This window comes from Trichomycterus rosablanca, chromosome 14 (genome assembly GCF_030014385.1).
Source record: "Trichomycterus rosablanca isolate fTriRos1 chromosome 14, fTriRos1.hap1, whole genome shotgun sequence".
Classification (NCBI taxonomy): domain Eukaryota; kingdom Metazoa; phylum Chordata; class Actinopteri; order Siluriformes; family Trichomycteridae; genus Trichomycterus; species Trichomycterus rosablanca.
The window spans coordinates 19,599,234-19,613,061 of NC_086001.1; the positions used below are offsets into that span (position 1 = coordinate 19,599,234).

At 40.1% G+C, this 13,828-nt stretch overlaps 1 protein-coding gene across 1 annotated transcript; it reads left to right on the forward strand.

Moving 5' to 3' along the window:
• Positions 1-12,376: 12,376 nt before the first annotated feature.
• Positions 12,377-12,901, forward strand: LOC134326164 (stonustoxin subunit beta-like; the record flags this gene model as incomplete). Its single annotated transcript, XM_063008364.1, has 1 exon — positions 12,377-12,901. A coding segment is annotated over one exon (525 nt), but the record flags the coding sequence as incomplete, so codon positions are not given.
• Positions 12,902-13,828: the final 927 nt, after the last annotated feature.

A 13,828-nucleotide genomic window follows, 5' to 3' on the forward strand; every position in this document is an offset into this window, starting at 1 on the left:
ACAGTTATAGCATGTGACTGATATTATTTGGGCAGTTCTTTGAAAAGTGTCCAGTCTTCCCGCCTTGTAACACACTGTATCCAGACAGGCAGTGGATTCACTGTCAGTATGTCCACCATGACCCCATCCCAATCCATGGTAACGCCCACTGGCTGCATGCAGGTTTCTGCTCCTCTTTCTTTTCCTCTCTTCTCTCTTCTTCTTCTTTTTATTCATTTTTTTTTTAACACAGTCTTTTTAGCATAGACTGTATGTGCAAAATCCCAGGTAATGCAAGTGTTTTTACCGCGTTTCAAATCTCAGGTCTCAGTTCATTTTAGATGTGTCTTCTATTAGTGATATCAGCAAGATTGCAACTGTCTTTTGGTGTCATGCTTGGGCGGAGTCATCATTGATGTCTGGTGGCTTTGTCTGTTGACACCTCTTGTGTGAGCAGATGACATGAGGCCTTTGGTTGCTGTGGCCAGTGGTGGAGGTGTTGGAGGATCTGGGTGTAGAGTCATTGTGCACTGGAAGTGTCTGTCTCTCCTTTGTCTTTTGCTGCTCCTCCCTCTTTGATGTGGTTGTCTGAATCCATGTCTTGTACTTCCTGTTGCTGGTGGTGATGTTGAGCAGAACATCTCTGTTGCATGCGTGTTGGGGTGGAGTCCAGGTCAGCGTTGGCCTGCATTTTAACAAACTGAGAGACAGATTAATTTTTCCCTGCCTGCACTACCTTCTTTTCCTTTCCCTACCTGCAAATTCTCTTTCCCTACCTGCAAATTCTCTTTCCCTAAAATGCTTTTTAATTCAGCATTACTTTTTCTTTTTACATACAATTGTCACTTTAACATTTCTTTCACCAAAACTTCCCTTGTTCAATCCAATAACTTATTAGTCTTACACGGTCTGATCAATATTTAACATGCATTAATCATATATTAGGGTAATCATAAGTGTTATCACATAGAATATTTTTTGCTCATGTTCTGGCCCATATTTTAGCGGAAAAGTGTCAAATTTCAACAAGTTTTTACATACCTACTTACATACGTACTACAGCTTTGTAGTAGCGGCTCAGACGTATTAATGATATTAAAACAAATGATAATGAACCACTAAAAATAATATATGAAATTATATATATCCAAGAATGGCAAAAGGCAAGTCACAAAAGTTGCAAAACACATACAACTACAACATACACGTAACAAGACACACATACAACATTTAAATCCTCAAATCTACTAAGAATCCAGTCTTTTAGTTTGTGCAAGTGCTGTCTATACGCCCCGAGCTAAAGCGCGCGCCTCGCAGCCACAACACGTCACGAATACTAATTGCCAACCCGTTCACAAGTTGCAGGTCCCAGACCATGCATTCAATTAAACACCCAGTGTTTAACTTATTCGCCGTTGCCCTGCTAAGTTACATTCGTCAATGTAAATCCAAGTTTTATCGAAAAACTTTGGTCAAAAATCCCATTTAGTCGAGAGACGGGAGGTCTCGACCCCGAAAACCCAGTTTTCGGTCAGCTTCTAGGGGACAACGTGTACACACAGTTCCACAGAACTAATTGAATCACTATTTCATTACAGAATTACTACTTAAAACAAAGAAGGGTTCTTTCTCACCTGTATGAGTACGGACAGTAGCGCAGGGCAGACCACTGACGATCAGACAATGCTTCCTTTCATCTCCAAAAAATGAGGTAAAGGATGAAGATAAATTTTAAATCTCCACGAGCGTCCTCAAGCTTGTCTGTCCGTCAGGTCAAACCCAAACGAACTGGCCATCTGGGGTGCCAAATTGTGGTGGAAAAAGAACCCTTTTAATAAATACCTGGAAGACTGGATTATAAGTAGAAAAAGAGTTTTAATCTTATCTGCAGACAAGGATCACACTGACAAGCCTTCATGTAGAAACCTCAGCAGTGCAATCCTGAACAAAGGAACAGTCTTTCTTATATACATGGTGGCAATGCCCTTATTGCTGTGTGGGAAAGTTCACACATTAGCAGATGTTTCTTAGGTGGGGAGGAGGAACTGTTTGAACCTAGCGGGAACAGGATTCGTAAGTCTCTTGATTGCAGGCAACAGTCTTTTGTTATGTATGGCAATTGTTGAAAGATAGGATCTGGACGTCATCACAGGATCTGGGAGTAGGAGCAAACCATGCACCTTTTGTTATGTGTATTAATTAACATTTTCCTTAACACAACCAGAACTGTAGAATCAAGAAATCACTTAAATAGAACCTGTCTGACAACATGAAGTAGCTAAAAGATCCTAAAAAGCAACACATTATGCCCCGATCTGAAGAAATTCAAGAACAAATGAGAAACAAAGTCATTCACATCTATCAGTCTGGAAAAGGTTACAAAGCCATTTCCTCGGCTTTGGGACTCCAGCGAACCACGGTGAGAGCTATTATCCACAAATGGAGAAATCATGGAACAGTGATGAACCTTCCCAGGAGTGGCTGGCCTACAACAATTACTCCAAGAGCACATCGACCACTCATCCAGGAGGTCACAAAAGAACCCAGAACAACATCTAAAGCACTGCAGGCCTCACTTGTCTTAGTTAAGGTCAGTGTTAATGATTCAACAATAAGAAAGAGACTGGGCAAAAATGGTATCCATGGGAGAGTTCCAAGGCGAAAACCACTGCTGACCAAATAGAACACAAAGGCTTGTCTCACATTTGCCAAAAAACATCTTCGGAATCAGAATCAGAATCACTTTATTTCGCCAGGTATGTTACACATACAAGGAATTTGCTTTGGTGATACACACAATAATACACACAATAGTCAACATAGTAGTACAAACAATACACATAATAGTACAGATAATTACACATGTAACATAGAACATATTTAACAGGCCCGACAGCACACGGACTGTTAACCAGTATTTACCAACATTTGCCCAAGAGAACAACTTTGGTTAAAAAGTGTTACAGCTCTGGGGAAAAAGCTGTTAGCATGTCTGGATGTGTTTGTTTTTATTGTCCTGAGTCTTCTGCCAGATGGAAGAGTTTGAAAAAGGTGATGTCCAGGATGAGAGGGGTCTGCTTGAATTTTGCAGCACTCTGCTGTTGTAAATGTCCTGAAGCGTTGGCAGACTACATCCAATGATCCTCTCCACTGTCCTGATTATACGCTGGAGTTTGGCTCGTTCATGTGATGTTGAGGAACCAAACCAAATGGTGATGGATGATGTAAGGATGGACTCTATTATTGCTGTGTAGAACTGGATCAGCAGACTCTGTGGCAGGTTGAATTTCTTCAGCTGTCTCAGGATCAAATGTGTTTTCCTAGCAGTACCTGCTGTGTCCTATTTGTCAGAAAGGCACTGACAGCTGGGACAGTTTGACCTGCAGCAGCTCTGGCACTATGGTGTTAAAAGCCGAGCTGAAGTCCACAAACAGAACTCTAGCGTAGGTTCAAGGACTGTCGAGATGCTGTAGCATGAAGTGCAGGGCCACAATGACTGCATCATCGACAGATCTATTTGCTCTGTATGCAAACTGCAGGGGATCTAGTAGAGGATTTGTGATGGTCTTCAGGTGGGCTAGGACCAAGTGTTCAAAGACCTTCATGACTACAGATGTCAGGGCTACAGGTCTGTAATCATTCAGTCCAGAAATTTTTTTTTTGGGACTGGTATGATGGTAGATGTTTTGAAGCATGAAGGAACAGAGCAAAGTTCTAATGATCTGTTAAAATTGTGAGTAAAGGTGGGCGCCAGTTGATTGCTGCAGTGCTTAAGGGAGCCGGGGACAGAGGTGAGAGAGCCAGGGTGGAGGAGGAGGATGAATAATTAGCTGAGAAAGGCTGAGAATTGTCCTTATTGTATTCAAATCTGCAGTAGAACTCGTTCAGGTCATTGGTGAGTTGATGGTCATTCAGGAGAAGGGGGGTCTTTCGCACCTTGTAGTTAGTGATCTCTTCGAGGCCACTGATGGTCACTTAGTTACTTAGTAACGCGTTACTCTAATCTGACCACGTTTTTCAGTAACGAGTAATCTAACGCGTTACTATTTCCAATCCAGTAATCAGATTAAAGTTACTTATCCAAGTTACTGTGCGCTACTATTTTTGTCATTTTCCTTAGTAAAAAGATATATTTTTGCTTTCTTTTTGCGTCTCGGGGAGTGACGTCTGTCCTATGCGACAGTTAAGTCACAGGCTGCGTCCAGAATCGCATACTTACAGAGTACGTGCTAGATTGGAGGAAGTATGCACTACTCGGCCGGTCAAGTGATGACGTGGGATGTGATGACGTAATATCACCATAGTTACAGACTCATTACAAACCCCACTCGCCAAAATTTAGGATATTTATCGTCTTTTTGTTATTTGTTTGTCTTTAAAATGTTTTATTTTATTTATCTTACTTACACTTGTGAACAGAGGACTCCGTTTTCCGTGTCTTTCTTGTTTCTTATTCCGCTTCAATCGCCTACGCAGCTCCAGTTGCATTATGGGATACATTAGCGGACCGCATTATGTAACTAATAAAGTAACTTGTAATCTAACTTAGTTACTTTTAAAATCAAGTAATCCATAAAGTAACTAAGTTACTTTTTAAAGGAGTAATCAGTAATCAGATTACTTTTTCAAGGTAACTATGCCATCACTGTTCGAGGCCCCTCCAGACAGAAGTTGGGTCGTTAGCAGCAATCTGGCTTTTCAGCTTTTCTGAATATTACTTTTTTGCTGATCGGATACCTTTCTCCAGCTTGTATTTGGCCTCTTTGCAGAGAACTCTATCTCCACTCCTGAATGCTGACTCCTTTTCCCTCCAAAGCTCGAGTTCAGCCGAGAACCATGCTTTATTGTTGCTGTATTTAACCCGTGTTGTAGTAGAAATACAGCTGTCCTCACAGAAACTGATGTCTGATGCTACATTGTCTGTATATTCATCCAAGCTGTCCGTCACCTCCTCAAAGACAGACCAGTTTGTGGATTTAAAGCAGTCCTGTAGCATTTCAATGTCTTCACTGGTCCACTTCTTCACTGTTGTAATGACAGGCTTGTTAGTTTTGAGTCTCTGCCTGTATGTGGGAATGAGGTGAACAAGATTGTGGTTGGAATGTCCGAGAGCCGCACGTATGACGGAGCAATAGGCATTTTTAACAGAGGTGTAGCAATGATCCAGAATGTTTCCTTCTCTTGTGACACAGGTGACATGCTGTTTGTATTTCGGCATTTCTTTCGTAAGATTTGCGCTGGTAAAGTCTCCCAGGATGATGAGCAGTGAGTCCGGGTTGTCCCTTTCTACTTTCATTATCTGATCGGCCAGCAGTTTCTGCGCATCTCTTGTGCGCACATCCGGCGGAATGTAAACAGCGACCAGAATGAATGAAGAAAACTCTCTGGGAGAGTAGTACGGTCTACAGATAATGAAAAGTGATTCTAGATGAGGAGTGCATGATTTTAACAGTACCATTGCGTCTTTACACCAGCGTTCATTGATGTAAAAGCACAGTCCTCCTCCTCTTGTTTTGCCGCTAAGCTCCGCGTCTCTGTCCGCTCGGTGCAGCTGAAAGCCGGGGAGATGCAGCGCGCTATCCGGGGTCAGCTCCGAAAGCCAGGACCTCCGTAAAGCACAGCGCAGATGTGTTTGAAAAGTCCCTGTTAGTTTGGTTGAGCAGGAGTACTTCTTCCAGTTTGTTGTGCAGAGATCGCAGATTGGAGAGGAAAAAAAGACGGTAACAGTGTTCAGACTCCACGTCGCCTCATCTTTACGAGCGCTCCGGCTCGTCTGCCTCTCCGCCGCTTTCTTGCCAGGTTGAGTAGAGCCAGCGCACCTGTTGTGAGAATTTCCAAAAACTCTGAAGGATTTTGAGAAAACTTCGGAATAAAAGTTGGTGAAACATTGTCTCTGAAGGTCAGTAACTGTTCTTTGCTCCAACTGACCGAGTTTGACGCACAATAAATAACATTAACAAACAAAAACCAACACAAAACATAGAGAGCTCTTACCGAGGCAGCCATCTACGGCGCCATCCTAACTACTACTACTACTAACTACTACTACTACTACTTGATAATCCCCAAGACTTTTGGGAAAATATTCTGTGGACTGAAGAGACAAAAGTGGAACTTTTTGAAAGGTGTGTGTCCCGTTACATCTGGCGTAAAACTAACACAGCATTTCAGACCGACAGTCAAACATGGTGGTGATAGTGTGATGGTCTGGGGCTGCTTTGCTGCTTCAGGACCTGGACGACTTGCTGTATTTGATGGAACCATGAATTCTGCTCTCTACCAGAAAATCCTGAGAGAGAATGTCTGGCCATCAGTTCGTGACCTTAAGCTTAAGCGTACTTGGGTTCTGCAGCAGGACAATGATCCGAAGCACACCAGCAAGTTAACCTCTGATTGGCTGAAAAATAACAAAATGAAGGTTTTGGAGTGGCCTAGTCAAAGTCTGGACTTGAATCCGATTGAGATGCTGTGGCATGACCTTAAACAGGCCGTTCATGCTCGAAAACCCTCCAGTGTGGCTAAATTAAAACAATTCTGCAAAGAAGAGTGGGCGAAAACAGAGACGCCTCCACAGAGATGTGAAAGACTCATTGCCAGTTATCGCAAACAGCTGATTGCAATTGTTGCTACCAAGGGTGGCACAACCAGTTATTAGCTTTAGGGGGCAATTACTTTTTAACATAGGGTCAGGTTAGTTTGGATAGGTTTTTCCCTTAATAAATGAAATTATCATTGAAAAACTGCATTTTGTATTCACTTAGGTTATCAGTTTATCCTATGTTTGATAATCTGAAAAATGTAAGTATGACAAAAAAGCAAAAAAACTAAGAAATCTGTAAGGGGGCAAATACTTTTTCACAGCATTGTACATATGATTGTTTGGATGGACACTGAAGAAACAGGAAGAAAGACACATTCGGGATTTTGAGAATGAGTGCATAAGAAAACTGCTGAAAATATCATGGGGAAAGATGACAACCATTAAGAAAGTTTACAAAATGGCCAGAACAGAAAAGGAGCTAACCACATTGTCCCACAAATTACGTTACTTTGGGTGTGTGATGAAGCACTCACATGACAACTTTGACCTTGGCAGTGTGACTGTAGTTGTAATATTGTCTCTTGTGATGTTCTCAACTTGAGCTCTGATTTGTTAATACACCTTCTAAGCTTAGATCTCTAACTTGTTTAAAATGTCTTCTGATTTTCTTTTGATTTCTAAATATCTGAGTGAGAAATGTTTCCTCTTTCTGAATCTTCTAACAGTGTTCTGCACAGACAGCAGTAAAGAACATTGACAGGATTTGTACTAAACTAATCAAATCAAAAGATCTGATCAGAGATCGAGAGACAGCAGAAGTAAGTCGAGCTGAAAAAGTCCTGAAGCAGGTGGAGCAGCAGATTGTAGAGCTGAAGAGGAAAGATGCTAAACTGGAACAGCTTTCACACACAGAGGATCCCGTCCATTTCCTCCAGGTAACAGCACTAAAATAATTATATTATTGCTGCACCAGTCCAAATAATAAAATTTGTACAGAATGTGAAAAAACTTGATGACAGTAGCATTAAAAACATAAGAAATAGTATGAACTTACCTGATATCAGATAATGAGAGCTTAGATTTACATTTACATTTTCAGCATTTAGCAGACGCTCTTATCCAGAGCGACTTACAGAAGTGCTTCTATAGTGAACATTTCATTTCTCAAGTTTAGGAAAACAACAGTCAAAGAACACAAATTGAACATTGAAGATTGAACATTGATGTCAGTCTCTGGTGGACAGGTAGGGAAATAACAGGGCTGAGTTTTTTGGTGGACAGCCACACCATTTAATCTCTAACTGAAAGGAAATCTGATTGGTTGCCAGCCAAAGGAAAAGGGGCAGCTGGTATCTGAGAATGTATTGAAATGGTATCAATCCAGTGGTTGAATAAATGAACCTGTTCAGCCCTGAGAAGAAAGTGAATGCAGTTCTATTAAAAGTGTGTACAGCTGAGTCCTAATAATCTGTCAAAATTGTCGGTGCTGCTGTGCATTTGTTCTAATGATTCCAAAACTAAATGAAGTAAATAACAATTTGAGGCCAACAAATTTAGACAAATGTGCATCGAAATAGCAGCAACTCTAACACAACACAACTGTAACACAATACATACATAGTCCACAATATTTTTGTCTGAGAATTCAGACTTACAGAAACCTGAACAATTGTTTTAGGGTTTTTTTTTGTTTGTTTTGTTTTTTTAAAGAAGGCAAACAGAAAACACCTGATGCAGACAATAAAAGATTGGGTTCAATATTTAGGTAATGGTGGCCTCTAGTGGACAGGTCGTAAAATAACAGGGCTGGTGTTGCTTGATGAAGAATGTTGTGTTTAAACTGTAGGATTATTTAATAATGCATTTTAGAGTCGTTGCTCACAAAAATTGGTCTGTACCTGAATGTTTCTTTTATACCCAAACACAGCTGGATTATCTGTTTAAGATGTTTTTGGAACATTTTACAATCTTCACAGTAGTCTAAAATTGTCCTTGTACCAACTATTTTCAACAGTTTTACAGACACAAGTTTATTAGTTGAATCATTTGTGATTCATCATCATCTTGTTGTTTCTCTGTGAACATTATCTGTCTGGATGTAGAATTTTCAGTCTCTCTCGGCTCCTGCTGGATCTGCAGAATCAGCCGCCGTCACAATCATTCCTTTCCTCTCATTTGATGATGTTACAAAGTCTGTATCTCAGCTGAGAGAGAAAGTAGAAGAATTCTGGAACGAGCAGTGTGAGAAGATACCAGATGAAGGTGAGTTTAAACCCTCAGTGTTCCATTGTGTCCAAAATGCTTCGGTACTCAAACATCAAACAAAACAATCAAATCCACCAACATGAACATTTTACATCATTAACAACATCATTCATTTACTCATTAACCCAATACTATAACGGTTCCGCCAGTACAGTCAGCCGCCAGCAGGGGGCCTGGGCGGCGCAGGGGAAGAACTGGTGGAGTGGAGCTTCAGAACTCCAACCCCCAGAATCCCCAACGACAATCAGTGCCAACCAGGCTCAGCTGTGCGGCACTGCATTTAAACCCGGCGTCAAACAGCAGCCGGCGTCGCACCGTTAAATCAGTGTTACCGGTAAAAAGGGTATTTGTAAAACAGAAAAGAATAGAAGAGAGAAAAGTAGAAAAGAAAGAAAACAAAAACAAAGAAAAAGAAAGGAAAAGAGGAGAAAGGGAAAGAACAGAGAGGCAAAAGAAAAGAAAGGAAAGGGAAAGAAAGGAAAATAAAAGCACAGAAAGGAGATTAATAGAAAAGTAAAGGGAGGTTATTGAGCTGCACAAGAGTGAAGCTCAGTCCTCCACTTTCGTTACGTTTGTTTCATGTTTCACAAGCACAATATATTTTTCGAAAGAGAAAAAAGACGTTTCTTCACGGGAGCGTGGGGAAGAGTTTGAGTACTTTTGTTTAAGTTTTGAAAAAACATTCCTTTGTTTGAGTACGCGATACCGGCGTCTCCTTTGTTTGTCGTTTCGCGCCTTTATTTTCTCACCGCCTTTTATAGCGGTTTATCCGTATCCTCCGTGTCCCAGTCAGTGGCGCGTTGATGAAGCACAGCGCTATAGCGCTAGAAGTCGGAGGTTTGAATCTGGCAGAAGCCAAAACACACAACGAGTGTTCTAAAATCAAATTATATATTTATTGTACTTTTTAACACGTATCCAACCATAAACTTATATTGATTACTCTGTATTTTGTTGAAATAACCACACACATTAAAAGACATTCTGCGCTTGGGTCCACCACCTCACCCACTCCCCGTAACAAATACTGGTCATGGTCACAGTGAGTCCAGGGTTAAATGAAATACACTCACACTGTAGTTTCTCAGACTTAAAGTCACTTTAGACAAACACTGGAAGAACTTCTTACTGGCTGTACCTGTGACACTTTCTAGTGCAGATATTTATTTACTGTGATTAGTGATTGTACTGTTACTCTTTCTGCAGTGAAGAAAGTCCGGATTACTCCTGAACCTAAAATCAGAGATTTTCTACAATGTAAGTTTCTCACAAATACACAAACATACACAGTGCAGTGAAAAAGTATTTGCACCCCCTAGTTATCTGTATTTTTACAGATTTGTCAATGTTACTATTTCAGATGCTACAGCAGCCTAGTTTGGTTCAAGTCTAAATTTGATTAAGTCCAAAACCTAAACTTTATTTCCTCAGATTTATTTTAACAAAGATCTGCTCTTGTTATTTGGAATTGTTGTGTTTTTGTTTTACACAAGTGTTTAATCTTTAAATCATGAACTTATGACCAGACATTCTTCTTTAGCCCTGAAGCAGCAAGGCGTTCCAACACCATCACACAACCAACACCATGACTGACTGTTAGTAAGATGTTTTGACCACTGTTCCATGTACTGTTATTTAATAGTTATTTAAATATCACAAAGAACCTCAGAAGTCATGAAGTTAAAACAAGTAAAACAATCATTTAAACTGCTGTCATTATATTTTTGATCCAGGAGATTTTATGAGTCTCAATCATTCAGTCACAGAAACCACTAAAACACACACACACCCACACCCACACACACTGACATAAACCAACACACATTTACATAGACACAGTTACAGAGACACACCCACTCAAACACATGCTTAAACACTCTTATGCACATTCACACTTACACATTAGCAGACATGCACACTCACTGAAACACACACACACAATTCAAAGAGCTTTATTAGCATGACTGTGTGTTTGTTTGTTGTTGGAATGTGTGTTGCTGGTGTGTGTCTGTGTACTGTTTGTGTATGTGTAGTTTATGTAATGTACAGTATGTGTGTTTGTGTAGTGTTTGTGTGATTGTGTATTGTCTGTGTGTATGTGTAGGGTTTGTATGTGTTTGTGTAGTGTTTGTTTAGCGTTTGTGTATGTGTGTAGTGTTTGTGTAGCATTTGTGTATTTGTGTGATTGTGCAGTGTCTATATGCCTGTTCAGTGATTGTGTATGTGCAGTGTTTGTGTAGCGTTTGTGTGGCATTTGTGTGTATTTGAGTAGTATTTATGTGTATGTGTAGTGTCTGTGTATTTGTGCAGTGTTTGTGTGTGTTTGTGTAGTGTCAAACTTTTACACAGACACACTTAGACATATGTATAATCGCACACGCACACACACACACACACACGCACACACACACACACTGTTACGCGTACATAGTTAGCCTTAATAAAAGACTAGTGTAATTGTTGGTACATTAGTAAGTTGCCAGTGTGCTACATAACTTAGTGAAGTGTGAAAATGAGGAGGCAGAAAAACAGATTTATACTCAGCTAAATCAACTTTACTCAGCAGGTCTTTAAATATTACAGGTTTTTATAAACAAAGTGTTTTAATTACACAACACAAAAAGTTGTAGAAACTAGAACTTAAAACTCCCACTGACAAAGTGAACTGTAGACAGTGCCAAATAAAAGAAATAAGCAAAACAGCTAAACTGCCAAACCAGGCCTAAACTAACACACACACAGACAACGGGTGGCACCTGTCTCTTACATAGTGGGCTAAACAGGATAATAATAATACCTACATGTATGAATGTATTTACTGTGCTCAGTGATTGTACTGTTACTCTTTCTGCAGTGAAGAAACCCCGGATTACTTCACCTCCCAAACCTGAAATCAGAGAAGATTTTCTACAATGTAAGTTTTTCACAAGCGCACAAACATACACAGTGCAGTGAAAAAGTATTTGCACCCCCCCAGTTATCTGTATTTTTTACAGATTTGTCACACTTCAGGGGTCATGAAGTTAAAACAATCATTTAAACTGCTGTCTGTATATTTTATGAGTCTTAATCTGTCACAGAAACCACTGAAATACACACACACACAAACATACACCAACACAAATACACACTAATATACACCAACACACATTTACACACACACCTCTCACACACATGCTTACACACATTCACACTTACACACACATTAACAGACACACACAATCATATGTGCACACACACACTTTAACACACACAATTCAAAGAGCTTTATTAGCATGACTGTGTGTTTGTTTGTTGTTGGATTTTGTGTTGCTGGTGTGTGTCTGTGTACTGTTTGTGAATGTGCCGTGTTTGTGGGGTGTTTCTATATGTCTGTGTAGTGTTTGTGTGTGTTTAAGTAGTATTTGTGTGTTTGTCTAGTGTCACACTCTTACACGCACACACTTAGACATATGTATAATTACACACACATACACACTGTACACACACACAATGTACACACACACACACTGTACACACACACACTGTACACACACTCTCTCTCCTATGTTAATTGCTTTATTTTGTGTTTCCTCTCCAGATGTTTGTCGGTTCACACTGGATCCAAACACAGTATATAAAAACCTCCATCTGTCTGAGGAGAACAAAGTGGTGACCTGCAGTGAAACATTACAGTCGTATCCTGATCATCCAGATAGATTTGATTATTACCCCCAGGTTCTGTGTAGAGAGAGTGTGAGTGGGCGCTGTTACTGGGAGGTTGAGTGGAGTGGGTATAAGTGGGTTTATATAGCAATGTCATATAAAAGCATCAGCAGGAAAGGACGTGGTGTTGAGTGTTTGTTTGGACGTAATGATCAGTCCTGGAGTTTGTTCTGTTCTCCATCCAGATTTTCATTCTGGCACAATAATAAAGAGACTATAATTCCCATAATGCCGAGTTCCTCTAGAATAGGAGTGTATGTGGATTATAAAGCAGGAACTCTGTCCTTCTACAGCGTGTCTGATACAATGAAGCTCCTCCACAGAGTTCAGACCACGTTCACTCAGCTCCTCTACCCGGGGTTTCGTCTTTATTTAAGATCAAAAGTGAAATTGTCAGATTTAACAAATTAAATGTAAAATTTACATGAAAGTGTAACATTAAACTGTGAGTGATTTTAGAATCTGTGAGGCAGTGATACATTTATGAAGATTTTATTTTTCAATTTATTAACCACTATTTATTTAGTGCTGTGAGAAAGTATTTAACCCCTTTCCTGATTTCTTCTGTTCTTGAATATTTATCATCTAAGTGGATGAATGGTGAAGAATAATACAGCAGAACTTCGATACGTGTGGATGGTTTCAGAGGGGATTTGATTCTTTCACAGAAATAGTTATTTGTATTGTGGTACGTTCATTCCACCTTCATCAGTTTATCTCTGCTCATTCAACCTACAGCAGTTTAGACCTGCCCACTTAGCCACCAATTTGGCTCCACAGTGACCCTGTATAGAGAGAGAGATTAGATTTTTAAAATGACATTTTATTACAATGTAATGTTTATTTTCTCCAGAAGAAATCTTTCACTTTATACCATACAAATGTGGTATGTTTGAGAACAACCCAGGCTTTCATCCAATGACTGTTTCCTGATTCTTTTAGCAAGACCACCGCTACAGGGTCTGTATTATTACATTATGAATTGAGTTACAATAATATTTGAGTAACAATTCTATTGTTTCCATTTTTATTTGTACTTTGTGATGAGGTCAGATAGCCTGCCTCATCCCCAAGATTAGGTTATGTATATATGTATATAAGTGGGCACAGTTACTTACCTCAGATGGTTTACTACACAGCTCCTTAGGGAAAGAGCCGGCGCCTTCCAGGGCTTCCTTTATACTGGCCGAGAGAGCCCACGGCCATGTTGTAGAAAGGGGGGGGGGGGGTAGCTGCCAGGAGTCTGCAAAGTAGAGTCAATTAGCGGATAAGTATGGATATCCAGAGCAGAATATATTTACTGGTAAATGGGATGTGGTGATATGGTGAATGGTATGT